This window comes from Monoraphidium neglectum, assembly GCF_000611645.1.
Source record: "Monoraphidium neglectum strain SAG 48.87 unplaced genomic scaffold scaffold01176, whole genome shotgun sequence".
Classification (NCBI taxonomy): Eukaryota; Viridiplantae; Chlorophyta; class Chlorophyceae; order Sphaeropleales; family Selenastraceae; genus Monoraphidium; species Monoraphidium neglectum.
Genome location: NW_014012452.1, coordinates 1 through 14,459, shown reverse-complemented (window position 1 = coordinate 14,459; position 14,459 = coordinate 1). Strand labels below are relative to the sequence as shown.

General features: G+C 65.7%; 3 protein-coding genes across 3 annotated transcripts; 2 read left to right on the top strand and 1 right to left on the bottom strand.

Annotated features, from left to right (window-relative positions):
• Nucleotides 1-331: 331 nt before the first annotated feature.
• Nucleotides 332-904, bottom strand: MNEG_6921 (Dynein light chain, flagellar outer arm; the record flags this gene model as incomplete). Its single annotated transcript, XM_014044608.1, has 2 exons — nt 332-390; nt 604-904. Coding segments are annotated over 2 exons (360 nt in total), but the record flags the coding sequence as incomplete, so codon positions are not given.
• A 1,769-nt stretch (nt 905-2,673) lies between these two features.
• Nucleotides 2,674-6,253, top strand: MNEG_6920 (hypothetical protein; the record flags this gene model as incomplete). The annotated part of the gene is made up of 7 exons (XM_014044607.1): nt 2,674-3,052; nt 3,496-3,978; nt 4,163-4,197; nt 4,444-4,735; nt 5,142-5,346; nt 5,690-5,824; nt 6,022-6,253. 7 exons carry the CDS (start codon nt 2,674-2,676, stop codon nt 6,251-6,253), a joined length of 1,761 nt encoding a protein of 586 aa, XP_013900061.1.
• Nucleotides 6,254-8,202: 1,949 nt separating this feature from the next.
• Nucleotides 8,203-14,430, top strand: MNEG_6919 (hypothetical protein; the record flags this gene model as incomplete). The annotated part of the gene is made up of 8 exons (XM_014044606.1): nt 8,203-8,271; nt 8,494-8,557; nt 8,717-9,152; nt 9,661-9,796; nt 10,092-11,141; nt 11,450-11,873; nt 12,101-13,161; nt 13,357-14,430. Coding segments are annotated over 8 exons (4,314 nt in total), but the record flags the coding sequence as incomplete, so codon positions are not given.
• Between the last annotated feature and the right edge of the window lie 29 nt (nt 14,431-14,459).

Below are 14,459 nucleotides of genomic sequence, written 5' to 3'. Positions count from 1 at the left end.
GGGCAGCGGCGTCATGCCATCCGCTGTGTGTCTTCAGCTCGCGCTGAGAGCGGTACTGGTTCGAGCCCATCCTCTGTCCATCCACGTCTGCCCCAGATTCATTCTCAGCTGCGCCACCTGGCGCGGAGCTGTTGGCCGGCGCTCTTTGACAAACCTGCAACAGTCCCCGCCATGACGCTGCGCCTTCCAGGCTTTGAAGTTGTCAGGGAATGCCGAGTTACAAGCAGCAGCAGCAGCACCGGCAGCAGCAACAGCAGGCATCCAGCGCCTGGCAAGTGCGTGTCTAGGTGTCTGAGGAGTGGAAGGGGCTGTCCTTCGATTTCCAGCAGACCACGTGGATGCTGTCGACCCGCAGGTGGATGTACTGCCGCACCTCGTGGCTCACGGCGCCTGGGGGGGCGAATGAGCGGCGGATGGCGGGGCGTTGGTGTGTGACGGCCCCACACCCCCGGGGAGGGCGCTGCTTTACACGGAGGCTGCCGCTGCCGCCCAGCAGGGGCGACGCGAACAGACACTCCCCGGGCGTTCAAGCTCGGGGTACAGGCAGGCTCATGCAAGGGCCCCAGCAGCCCGGGTTGTCAGCCGGCAGCAATATGCACTCACTAGCAAAGGATTTGCCGACCGCGCAGTGGTAGACCCCGTCCGCCGCCCTGTTGCCGCCCGGGTGCAGCCGCTGCATGCCCTGCTTCACAAACTGCGCGACGTCCTTGAGCTGCCTGTGGCGCTCCACCGCCGCTGCCGACACCAGGAGCACGTCGCGCTCCAGGTCCTCGGGCATGTGGGAGTCGATCACGCGCACGCTGTGCTGGTCCTTGCACGCGTAGTCGCTGCGCGGGTCCGCCACGGCGGGCTGCGCCGCTGACGACGCGCCTGCCGCGTCGACGCCCGCGGCCACGGCAGACATAGTGGTCCTCTTGATGCGTCTGCCGCTACCAGGATCGTTCTAGTGATGCTTAATTATTCGTTTCTTCGTGGCGTGGTCAAAAGTCCAGATCACGGTTGTGCATTCAAAGCAGATGTCAAATATGCCGATCAGTGAACCTGCACAAACCCTGATAGAAATTTATTTTGGGCAATCTCCACAAACAGTCAGCGCGCCTGGTTTACCGTACCGTATCGGTATCACACTGGGCTTCTCATCGCTGTACGGTAGATCAATACCCCGACGATCATCATACGGTATCTACGACTCCAAGCCGAAGTTAGATTCGTTTAAAACAGATGCATTATGGGCCTATGTGCGCCGTTGCGGGTGGGTCGGCGGCGCGCTGCGCGCTTGCCTGGGAGAGGCCCCAGGAGCCCAGGCCAAGGCCATGCATGTTTGCGGCGTGTGTGCTGTGTGCTTTGAATGCTTTGTCACTGGATCTCCAGCAATTGATCTTGCTTTTTCAAGCGCTCTGTTTGTTATTTGTCAAGTGCCTGTCCGTATTGCAGTTCAGCGCTGCTGTCACTGGGCGGCCGTTTTGCGGTGCAGGCAGATTGCAAAGAAACGGTTTACTAGATTGACAAATGCACTTCGTCAGCGTGAAACCAATTACAACTAGAATGGTCCGCATGAGAGATCGCAGGGCTTGGACGGCCAGGGCGAGGAAGGAATTAAGGAGGAGGGCGAAGACACTTGTTAGGGGATAGGCAGGGTGGTGTCCGACACCGATTCGGCGGCGGGCGCCCGACGCCAGTTCGGGAGGCGCTGGGCCAGGCCACTGAGGCCGTACACGCAATATGCCTGAGCGGCTTGAAGGTAATGAAATCGTGGTCCGACCCTCCGCGAGTCGCGAAAGGGATGTTGCACCGTGTCCCATGGTGGCCGCCTTGCAGATGACCAAGACTTGGCGTAGACTGCTGGGACCCGCCCAACAGGCACCCCTGATTAGACAGCTACACAAAGTGGACCAAGTGCACTAACTTGCGTGCTTGTAGCCCGCGGAATCGCTGGTGTGGCTTGTGGAGAGCTATCCTCGATGTTAAGCTGTGCGCTGTGGCTTCCGTGTTGAGTTGTTAGGTGGTGGTTGCATGCGGCACCCCGCTTGCAACCCACATTTTCTTACCCTAGCATATCAATATGTTAAGCTACCAGCCAGCTCTGTGCATCTTCTGATTGCGCATGCCTCCAGCAGCCAGCCTTGGTAACCTTGGAGGGTGGTTGATGGAAGTTGCGATCGTTGTGAGGAAGCACACTGCCTCAAGCGTGCTCTTGAGTGACTAATGTTGCAATTCCACCTCTAGAGACAGAATTCCTTCTCAGAGGCCACCAAAGAACGGCGCCGCGTGCTGCGATTGGTCTAGGTAGTCTGCAATCACGGTGTTGCTACTCAGGATTGTATTTATTACATGTTTTCCCCATTCATAAATAGGTTGTCGCCGCCTATGTCGAAGCCGTCGCAATCACTGCCAGGGTCACAGGCGTGGTCCTTGGCCCTGCGCGTCTGTGTCGGGCTCCTCACGCTGGTGGTGCTTTCGGTGAGTATTTTTACTCGATTTCGGTTCTTGCTGAGCCGCTTCGTGCTGATTCATGCCGCATGACTTGCGCAAACCAAGCAGCTCCCACGCTCGCTGCTCACTTCAGCGACCCAATGTCGGACGCCACCTGGCCCCTCCCCACCATGTGTCGCATGCTGCCCCTCCACCCCCGTCAAACCCACCTTTATACATGTTACCTATCTTTCGCAGCTGATGGCCTGCTACACGCTTTCAGCCGACCTGCTGCGTCGCATGCTGGGCGTCCCAGGCCCCTCCCAGCCGCGACCCGTGTGGGTGCCACATGCGCTGCAGGGGCCTTCAAGCGACGGCGCTGGCAGCGCCGTCGAGACCATCTCCGCACAGAATGACTCTGACGATGAAGCGGTTGCCGACATCACCGTGGACCTGGGCGCGGACGCGCTAGCGGGCGCCCAGGGCGCGAAGGGGCAGCAGCAGGGCGCCCCCCATTCGCCGCTGCCGCCGCCGCTGCCGCCGCTGCACCTGCTGTCCCCCCGCCACGCCGAGCTGCTGGCGCAGGCCGAGGGGCGCGGCGCGGTGCCGACGCTGCACATAGCCGTCGAGCCCTCCAAAGGTGCGATGGGGCTGTTGCAAACTGTCATGGTCTTGAGCTTTTCCGCTTTCGTGTGAAGGGGTTGACGGGCAGGACTGGGTAAGCTCAGCTGAGGCACGCACCTAGCACACCTCTGGGTTGGCAGGGTTGAGCAACTGCCTGACGCTCGGTGTGGCTGCAGCGCGCCGGAGCTCCAGCATAGTGGTGCACGCACGGGGGTCGCTGCGTAGTGGGTCGAGCCCCCAAGCCTGCGCGCCCCTGCGGCGGACGCGGCGAATTGTCGCTCCACAACCTGTGAACCTCAGAAGTGGCTGCTTCATAGCTTTTCAGTCCAACCCTTTCGGACTGCCGGGGCCGGTTGTGTAAGCTCTTGAACCAGTGATGCGCTGGCCAAATCGCCCCCCCCCTGCACCGTTTGTCCCGCTGTCCGACACCCCTCGTCCACCTGCGCCCCCCATGTCCAGGCCTGAAGTCGGACGCCTGGCGCCTGGTCGGCCCCTACCTTCGCCTATACGGCGCCGGTGCCCTCTCAAACTCCACCCTGATCAACCCGGAGTACACCCACCTGTTTGTGCCCGGCCTCGGGAGCCAGCCCTACGTCACAGCCAAGGCCTACGGCCGCGCGATTGCCGTCGGAATCGGCGACCCGCTCGCCGCGCCCCGCGATTGGCCGGCGCTCGCAGCCGCGTTCAAGGCGGCGCTGCCGCATGCGTCGTTCATGCACGTCGGGCCCGCGTACGCGCGCGTGCTGCAGGAGCGGCTAGGGTTTGCGATTGCGGACATGGGGGCGGAGACCAACATACTGGTGCGGGCCTGGGGCTACGGCAAGCGGACCCGCACGATCCGCACGGCGGCCCGCGACGCGCGCAGCGCCGGCGTGCGGGTGCGGGAGGTGGGGCCGGCGGGCCTGACTCCGCACGTGGGCCGCCAGCTGGCGGATGTGACAGGTGCGTGGGTCGTTCAGGCCGTTGCTCCCTGGGCCAGCTGTGCTGGCCTAGGTGCGCTGTCACAGGCTGCCCACGCGCATGGTGGATGCTGACAGCAAAAGGTCCTTGTACTGGAATCTTGCGCCAGCTGTCTTCTGGACTGGGCAGGCTTGACCCTGTTCGTCAACCTCTGCCCCCCTCGCAGGCGACTGGCTGCAGCAGAAGAGCGTCAAGGAGCAGGTGGGCAGGGTCACCCACCCGGCCGTCGGTGGCAGAGTTGTGGCGCGCTTTGGGGCTAGAGACTGGTCCAGTGACAGCGTCGCTGCCACAACGGGGCCGGCGTCCACCTTGTCGTGCGCTGGCAGGAGCTGCACCTGTGGCGGACTGCATGCGGCCAATCTGCCTGGAGACGAGTGCAGACAGTCGTGCCACAGACACTCGCCGCAGCTCAACCCGGCTGTTGGACCCCTGCGCTTGCCCTGGTAGGAGCTGAGGGTCTTCATCCGCCATCTGGATTACGAAAACCCCCAGCTGGAGGACGGTGTGCGCCTGTTCGTAGCAGAGCGCGATAGCCTGCCTCCTCCTCCGCCCAACCTGCTTGGGCAGCCGGGACTGTTCGACCCCGCGACAGCGGGGCCGCTCGGCGGCGGCGAGCCAGCGGCGGCAGACACTCAGCGCGGGGTTGAGGGGTTCGTGCTGTTGGACCCGCTGTGGCGCGGCGGGGAGGTGTTTGGTTACGTGACATCACTCAACCGCATGCGGCGCGACGGCCACCACGGTGGGAGGCGGTCGCTGGGCAAGGCTGGGGTACAAGTGAGGGACGGGGGCATGTTGCGAGAACACGTGCCCCATGGCCAGTGAGAGACAATGGTCGCAGGCAGTCTCAGGCTCATGCCATCCAACACCAGCCAGAGATGCACTCATTGCTGCAGGCCTTCGCGCGTCCTCTTGATGGCCACTTCCGTCCCTCATGCCAACATCTGTTTGTGTGTGTGTGTGTGTGTGCGTGCGTGCGTGCGCGCGCGCGCGTGTGTGTGTGTGTGTGTGTGCATGTGTGTGTGTGTGTGTGTGTCACCGGTGTCCAAGCCTTCTCCACACCTGACACGTCTTGACCTGATGCACCTCCAAGCCTGGCATATCTAGGCCTGACGCCCCCTCGTCTGCCGATCGCACCCCCTGCCAAGGCACCCTGAAGCTGCTGTATGAGGAGATCCTGGCGGCAGTCAAAGCAGAGGGCAAGGAGGTGCTGACCTTCGGCTTCAGCCCCTTTTTCAACCTTCAGAGGTCCCCTTTCCATGGCTCGTTGTTTGCCCACTTGGGCCTGACGTTCCTGTTCCATCACGGCAACAACCTCTACCAGTTCCAAAACCTTGCCTTTTCGAAGGCCAGGTGCGTGGATGTCTCTTGGAACGCGAGGGCCTGTCAGGGGGGTCCGGGGTGCGTCAAGGACTTGCACATGGTTTGTGTGGTGCAGAGTTGCAGGGGAGGGATGCAGCGCATCGTGATGGCCGGAGATGAGGGTTGCATAATTGCGTTGTTGGCAAATCATTGTGGCAGCCAGGTCGTCGGCAGCTTGTGAATGCTTGAATTCAAGGGTCCACGGGGGATTTGTCACAAGCATGGATGTAAATATGTGCCTGCCCAGCTTGGCGTCCTCTCATGTGCGCGAGTAAAGCAGCGGCCCCCAGCCCCCCTGCAACGAGCATACGCCACCTTGCTTAATCCCATGCAGGTATGGCGGCGGTGTGGTGGGAGACGCGTACCGCGACCCCAGTGTCACGATGACTCACGTGTACAGCGCCCTGCCCACGGGCCGTCCAGGCATCAGGCTACTGCTCGACACATACATCATGTTCCAGTTTGTGGGGTGAGAGCCAAGCGCCCCAGTGTATTTCAGGTCCGAGCGCATGCCTGCCATATCGCACTCCTGAGCAGCCCTTCGTTGCTTGAGCAATTCCCTCGGGGATGATGGCTGTTGTGAGGCCCCTGGCGATCAGAGCTGTGCTGCTAAATTGACTCTTAGCTTTCCTGACGCCGCTGTGACGTTGGCATGCACACCGTCAGGTTCTTCGGCCGCCTCTGGGACACCTTTTTGAAGCTGGTGGGCATCCGCGACAGCCTGCACGGCCCCAGCTGCCCCGAGGAGGGCGACTGCCGCCGCGAGGGCAGCAGTGAGGAGTCCGTCAGCCGAGGCAGCTCGCCGGTGCCTTCGCTGGTGGGCACTGGGTCCAGCTCAAGTGCCTGCGGCTCTCCGAGGTCTGACAGGAGCGCGGGCGCCAAGGCGCGCCGCAAGTAGACTGTGTCTGGCGTGCACGCTGCGCCATAAGTGCCTGTCGGCGCATCAAATGGGGGCCTCGGTGCGCGAAGCTGCTTTGAGCGACGCCGACTTCTTTTAAAGTGCCGCGAGTCAGCACACCCCAGCCGGCAAGGCTTGCACCTGGCTTCCCTGTTTTGGCGGCCACCAGCCCGTCATCCGGCTTTTGACTGCCGGGCGGCGGGGGTCGGTGCGGCCCCTGCCGTGCCTGCGACCTGTGTTTAACCACCAGGACTGCCACTTCATTTGCCCCTGCAGTAGTGGCAGTGAGCGCTCTCCATTTCATTCATGCGAGGCTTTTGCGCCCTCGCAAGGTGCTGGGCGTCGGCTGTATGTGCCTGTGTGGGGCAGGAAGCGCTGGGAGCGTGCCCGTATGGTGCCGCAATCGCCCGCTCCGGATGGTTGGCAGGCAAAAACAATTTCAGCGCTCTCATCAGCTAGCCGCAACTTGGCTTGTATTGGGCCTCTCACCCAGCGCTGCGTGCGGGCGGCTTTGTCTTAACGGTGGAAAAAATGCAGCAAACCAAACATCTATGCGTTGCCTTGAAGCCACAAATGCTCGCTGCTGCTGCGCGCGTTGCGCACGTACATCGTACCACTGACCACCATCATGCTCGGGGCAGCGGCGTGACTGTGCCCCGATGCGGAGGTTTCGGTACTCCAGGCGTGCACTCCTACGCGTGTGGAGGCTGGTTCTCCCGAGGGCCCTTGGAGGCCACCAGCGCACCCCAGACTCACAGGACAGGCAGCGCATTCTCACGGGTTCAGATCACTGCCACCGCATGTGGCAACTACCCCGAGTTTGCTTGTCTGCGTAGTATGCGGCCAACCCGGCTTCTGTATTGGGCGCCGCAGTCAGGCCTTATTGACACGTCATTCGTCAAGCACAACGCTTGCAGCTAGGTATGTATATAGGATTGCCGGTCGGCTTGCTTGGGCGTGTGCTTTGGACGCGCCTGCCCGCCTGACTGCACGGGAAGTAGGCTACTCTTGGTGTTGCCTGGGGTGTTCCATGCCTCGTTGGTTAGAGGGCCTGGTCAGAGACTTTACTACAGGAGACCAGGAGCTTGCATGCGTGGGTGCTCCAGGTCTCAAGCAGACGCAAAGTTGCGCTGTCCTTTCAGTCTGGCCTGTGCCGGGCGGGAGTGAGCTATCTGAGGCCGGGCTCACTGTATCATGCCACTCTTACCTGCCGTTTCCTCTGCAAGATTGGCAGCCAAACACTTCGGTGCACCGTCTGAGCAAGGTCCTTTGAAATTGTTTCATGGTGGAGCATTTGTGCTGGCAGCTGTTGATTGTCACATATGTAAATGCCCAAGTGTGATCCTGGGCTGTCCTGTGACATGCACCCTGAAGCATACCAATTACAAGAATGCTCCCGTAGCGGTCGTCGGCAGTGGCAGGCGGCACAGGTGGCGGCCCGTCCTTCTTAGATTTGACCCAGCAAACGCGTCTTTGCTTGCTCCACCATCAAGAAAAATCACCGAAGTCGCATGCGTGCAGTGAGGAGCGCGTCGTTACTCTGTGGTGACTGGAGGAGCTCACCACCGTGGACACCCACACGGTGAATGTGGCATGCAGCGGTGTGCCCAAAGCGAGTGGGATATCCCTGCCCGTGCCCATTCCACCGGAACTCGATCACATCACTTAAGCATCGAGTACCGCGCAAAACACAATCAGGCACTCAGCCTCGCACTGCGCGTCTGCACTTCCCAGTGCCGAGTGAGTAACCTTAGTCACCAGGGTTACTTACCCGTCACCTCAGTCAGGCCACGTTGCTAGCGAGGATGCCGGTACTATGAGCACCAGATTGGCTCTTCTGTACATCGCCATGGACAATTACGGAATTACCGCTCAACAAACGGGACGCTCGATCTGATTTGAAAGCACTGAGCAATGCAGAATGTAGCCACAAAGAATTCTGTACTACAATGCAAGAGGAAGAGCTGCTTCAGAGAATTTCAGGCGGTCTAGAGCAGGATGTCACGAATTTGCGCCAGGTGAGGTCCCCGGTAGAAAGCGAGCGCACCAACGATGCACCAGAGGCATCTTAAATGCATGCAACACGGTGCTGGAGGTGCCAACGGGCACTGCGTCGCGGCCCGGCTCGCAATCAGTGGTTGGCGTAGTGCTGGTGCCGCTCGCGCTGCTCGTGCTGCTGCGTTGCACTGCCCGCCTCCTCACTCGCGCCACGAAACATCTGAAATCTGAATCGTCCGCAGTTCTACCAGGCAGCATGGGCCCTTTTGAAGGGCAAGGAGCACCCATGGTGCCAGCACGCCGCCAGTGAGCCTGACCTGAGTCACACTGCCCCTCGCGTCGCGTGCCTCGTTTGTGATCAAATGAATGCCATGAGGCAGCATGTGCTGTGCAACACCCTTTTCTCCGATGTGGACACTTTCTCTGCAAACACATCTTCTCCACCCCCCCCCTCTGCTCCCGCAGTTTCCAAGCAGCTGTCCCTCATTCTGGCCTACCCCCAATCGACGCCGGTCGTCGCCGCCATCTGGCACCACACCCGCTCCAGCCTCGCGCGCTGCGGCGCGTGCGCCGCCGCATGGCGCGGCGCGCAGGCCGAGCTGCGGCGCGAGCAGCTGGCGCTCGAGCGGCGGCGCGCGCGCGGCGAGGCGCTGGGTGCTCAGGAGGAGGCGCGCATGTACGCGCTCGCCGCGGCGGCGCCCGCCATCCGCCGGCTGGATGCCGAAAGGCTCGAGTCCTGGCTCAAGGCGGGAGCGGCGTTCGCGATGGCGGACGGCCGGCGGGACGGCGGTGGGGGAGCAGACGGCGGCGGCGGCGGTGGGGGTCCCCAGCCTGTTGGGCCGGTGGATGGCGTGGCTGCTGACGAGGCGCTGGCTCTGGCGCTGCAGGAGACCCTGGTCGAGTGGGTGGCTCCTGTCAATGCCTGCGTGCGATAATTGTGCCTGGCCTGCGTGCCTCTGTGGTGCAAGGGGTGGCTTCTGATTGCCTGCTTGAATCTGGTTCAGTGCTACTGCAGGCACGCTCCTGCGTGCATGCCGGCACCTGCATGCGTGTTCACAGGCCCACATGCAAGGAGCCACACCCGCATGAGGACATGCCTGCACACGCAAACACGCACGTGCACGCGCGTGTGCACGCACACACATACACATACACATACATGTACACGCGCGCACACACACACACACACACACACACACACACACACACACACACACACACACACACGTACGCACGCGCGCGCGCGCACGCACGCACGCACGCACGCACGCACGCACGCACGCACGCCAAACACACTCTTACACACTTTCCCTCTATCTCTAGGCCCTTGGCTCCGAACACGCTGTACATGCTGACAACCACCCCTTTGTTGTCGTGTACGCATACACACCCTCCCCCTCCCGCTGCAGCGGCCACCTGCTTGATGACGCCGGCGTCGTGGCGGCCCTCGCGCCGCTGCTGCCGCTCGTGGATGTCCAGAGGGGCGACGCCGGCGCCGGCCACTACCTCCTGCTGGCCCATCCGGACCCTGGCGTCCGTCAAGCGGTGGGCGGGGCGGCCGGCTTGCGTCCGAAAGGGCGCCGCAGTGCGCGCGCCCATGAGCGGGTTGTGGGCCATTGACTGCTGTTGTTAGGTGCCGCGCTGTCCAGGGAAAGGATGGCAAGAGTGTTTGCGTGAAGAGTTTATCACCAGGACGCCGGTTCTTGCCTCTTGAACAGCTGCAACATGCAGCACGTGCAGCAGCGGCGGCAAGAGCGGCAGTGAAGGCTCAACGTCACCAGCAGCCGGCGAGCCGTTAGTCATCACTGGTCTCGCGGTTGGCACCCACCGCGCCCCGCAGGCGCACGCGCTGGTGACCGCCCTCGGCCGCGTCAGCTGGGAGCAGCTTCAGGAAAGCCCACAACTGCTGGAAGTGGTGCGGCGCTGGCTGCGGCGCCTCGGCCGGCCCGAGGGCGACGGATCTGGCGATGTGGGGGCTGCTGGCGACGGCGACGGCGGCGCGGTGAACCATGGGGAGGGTCGGGCGCGTGTGGCGTGGCCGCGCGTCCAGGTGTGGTCGGCGCTCAAGACGGTCGTGTGCGACTGCCTCCAGGCGGATGCTCTCGAGGAGGTCGCGGCGCGCTGCCCCCGCCTGCTGCCGCTGGCGCTGGCGGCCGCCGCGGGCGCAGACGCGGGCGGCGGCGGCGCCGGCGGCGGCGTGGGGCAGAAGGAGCAGATGCATGCGCTGCTGTGCCTGGTGCCGCTGCTGCGTGTCGCAAAGGGCGACGCATGGCGGCTCGGAGCGCTGGGGGCCGGCCAAGACACGGATCAGGACCTGGACGATGACGAGGATGGCATGACTCATGCTTCAGGCGGCGGCGGCGGCGATATGGACAGTGGCGGCAGCGGCGACGGCGACGGCGGCGGCGCGGGGCTGGTCGGGCCGCGGCAGCTGGTCGCGGCGCTGTGCGCCGCCACGTGGGCCAATCTGCGCGACGTTCCGCTGCTCAAGGCGGTCGTGGCGGCGCTGCCCGAGGTCGCGGCGTCCGCACTCGCGCCTGCGGACGCAACCGGCGCGTCAGGCGTCGACGACGCAGGCGGACGAGCTCAATTGGAAGCGGAAGCTGAGGAGGCGGCGCTCGCGGTGGCGCGCCACCTGGTCGTGATGGTACCCGGCAGCAGCGCGCCGGGCTTGGTGCAGGCGCTGGCGTTGGAGTCGGGGCTGCAGCTGTGCGCGCGCCTCGCCGCCGCCGGCGGGCGCCCCGCGGGCTGGGGGGCGCAGCTGTGGGGGTGGCGGGCGGCGGCAGCGGCGGGCGCGCCGCGCGCGGCGGCGGCGGGGGTGGCGCTGGCAGCCGGCATGCGGGAGAGGGTGGAGGGGCAGGCGGTTGACTTAATCGTCGCGGCCATGCAGGTGGGGGGCGCGCACGCGTGCGTGTGTGTTTGCATGGGGTTGTGTGGGCGTGCGTCTGTGTGTACGTGTATGTGTGCACGAGGAGCGAGCTGGTTGCTGATCGGCCGCGTTCGGCGTTTGGCAGGCAGGACCTTGCAGGTTTGCTGCACCCCTTGCAGCGCGCATGATCGTAAAAGACCCGCAGCCAAGGCCCTAAACCTTAGCTCTGGCCTGGTAACGTGTCAGCAATGTGTGCCCGCCAGTGGGCCGACACGAGGCGTTTTGGCTGCACCCGCTCCTCGACTGCCTCCCCCGCGCCTGCTCCTCAGGTCGACGCCACAGAGCTTGCCTCCGCGCTGCTGCGCGCACGCCACGCGCCGCCTGGCGTCGCCCCCGCCGGCCCCTGCACCCTTGGCCTGTCGATGCCCGCGGACGACGCGGCCGCCGCCGCCGCTGCTCAGGCGGGCGGCGGCGTTGTCGCGGCCACGTCGTGCGTGCCGGGGCTGTGGCGGCTGCTGGTTGGGTGTGACCAGCCACAGGTCTCAGGGGCGCTGCTTGCGGCCGCGGCGCACGTCGCGCCACTGTGCCCGGCAAACGACCAGCAACGGCAGCAGCAGCAGCCACAGGGCTTAGCACCGCTACTGCCGAGCCCGGATGCAGCCGCTGCGGCCGAACTGGGCGCGGCGACGCAGTGCTGCGTCGCCATGGACGGGCGCTCTGCGTTGCTTGCTGCAGAACTGCTGTCCTGCGCAGGTGGGGGCTTCCCTTGCCGATGGCGCTGCTCAGACACTGAAGTCCGGGTGGCCCATATCACGGCTTGCTTCCCTTCGTTTGTGGAGCTGACCTTGCGCCAGCCGCGTGCAGGGGCCTGGCGGGCCCAGGAGTGACGCCACCCACGAAGCAGCACTCAACGTGAGTGTGCTGCATCTCAAAGCTCACGCCACCACCCCCGCCATGCCTAATTCCCATTCGCCGCACAGAGGCCCACCTCGCCGCCTGCGCGGCCGCCGGCCGCCTGCTGCGCCCAGAGGAGGGTCTCGGCGGCGACGAGGCCCTCGCAACCGCCAGCGGCGCCGCGGCGGCGGCGGCGGGCGGGGCGCTCCCTGACACCCGCGAGCTCCGGGTTGCGGTACAGTCGTGCTGCACGCTCGCCATGCTCGCGCCCTCCGCCGCCTGCCAGGCCGCTGCAGCGGCCGCGCTCGCGGGCGCCGGCGGCGCCGCCGGGGCTGGCGGGCTCGCCGGGCTGGGGGCGGCGGCGGTCGCGCACCTGGAGCTCGACGGGTTAGTCGCCAGGCGGCAAGCCGCGGCCGGCCTCGCCGCCGCAGCAGAGTCCGCGAGCCAGCTGCTGGAGGCGGTCTCTCTCGCCGCCTCCGCCGCCGCCGCCCGCGGAAGCGGCGGCGCTGCTGCGCCAACAGCGGGCGCCGCCGCGGCCGCGCGGTGGCGGGGCGCGGCGCCGCTGTGCCTGATGGTGCGGCAGCTGCTCATCGCCGCGGAGGTTTTGGATGAGGGCGTCGCGATGACGCTGGTGGCTCCTTGGCTTCCAGGTCTGTGGGATCTCCTGCTGGATCTGCTCGATGCCATCAGGGCTGACCAAGTCTCTTCGCGGCAGCAGCAGGAGCAGCAACGGGACGGCGCAGGGGAGGGTGATGAGGGGCCCCGACCGCTCGCGACCGCGGCCGCTCCAGCTGTGCTCGCAGTCATTCCTGCGGCATGGCTGTTTGTGGCAATGCTGGAGCGCCAGCGGCGGCTGCTGAACGGGGGCGGCGGCGGACTGGGCGCTGCCCCGGAGGCGCTCCCGCCGGGGGACTTGGAATGGATGGCTCGCCTCCTGGCGTGCGCGCCCGCGCTCGTGGCGGCCGACGCAGCCCCCGTGGCGCGGGGCGATGGGCAGCAGCAGCAGCAGCAGCAGCAGCAGCAGCAGCAGCAGCAGCAGCAGCAGCAGCAGCAGCAGCAGCATGTCATCGAAGCGTGGCTGGACTGCATCAGGCAGGTCCTCATGCTGGCCGAGGATTTCAGCGGCGGCCGGTTGGCGCTCCCGCGGGTGCGTGATCGATGCCCGATCAGTTGATCGCAGCATTTTGCTCCCCCCATGGGGCGCAGTGGAGGGCGATGGTGGTGTATCATTGGATGCGTGCGAGGCCTCCGCAGCCAGCAAACCCCACCTCCCTTGCCCGCCTGGCACTGCGTCCCGTCTGCCCCGGCCCTGCCAAACACCCTTGCCCTATCCCCCCCCCAGACGGTGCTGACCGAGGCGCGCGCTGCTATGGCGGCCAGCGGCCTGCTGCGGCCGGAGGAGCGCCTGGCGCTTGCGCGCCTGATGCCCGAGGCCGCGCCCGGCAACCTGGCGCACAGCGGGCTGGGCGACTGGCCGGTGAGGGCCAAGGGTGAGGACGCGACACCCGACGGCCCCGCGCCCGCTCGGCAGCAGCCGCAGGACGAGGCCAACCCTTCGGCGCCGCGGGACCAGCAGCGCTGGCGGCCGAGTGGGCTGCTCGGCTCGGACGGGGGCGCCGGCGCGGGGGCGCGAGCGCGTGCAGCGGCCGGAGAGGTGGTCGACCTCACCCTGAGTGACAGCGACGGCGAGGGCGGCCGGCGGGGCGGCGGCAGCGGCAGCGGCAGCAGGGGTGCTCGCGGTCGAGGCGGCGTGGCAGGTGTGGGCGAGGGCTCCGACATGTGGGAAGACGAGATACAACTCCTGGAGGAGCCAGCAGGGCTGCGGGAAGCGGTCAAAGCCCGCAAGCAGCCTGCACCAGGACGCGCGACGCAGCATGGGCAGCCCCAACAACACACCCCTGCGCAGCGACACCAGCCGCAGCGGACGCTCGGCGGCGGGCCCGCGAAGGCCCCGCGGGCGGCGGCTGCGGCGCCGCCTCAGCAGCTGCAGGCAGTCTGGGCGCCGTTCGCGCGGCGACCAAGCCACCAGCAGGCGACGTTTGTGGCGCCGCCTCAGCAGCAACAGCAGCAGCGGCAGCAGCAGGAGCAGCAGCAGCAGCAGCAGCAGCAGCAAGGCGGGCCCTTGAAACGTCCAACAAAGCGGCGCCAGGCTCCTGCTGCGCCCGCGGCCGCCGCCGCGGCCCCCCAGCAGCACCAGTCGGGCCCCAGCCGCAGGGAGCTGCATCTGCTGCAGCAGGCGCTGGAAGCTTCCATCCTGGCAGCTGGCGGATCGCTGCGGCGCAGCGGTAGCCGCCCGGCTTCCGCGGCGGCAGGCGGGGGCGGGGGCGCGGGGCAGGGCGCCGCGGGCCGCGGAGGCAGCGAAAAGGCGCGGCTGCTGCGCGCAGACTTGTTGGGCGGCGGCGGCGCCGCGGCGGTGGTCCCGCGCCCGCGCCCGCGGCCCGACGG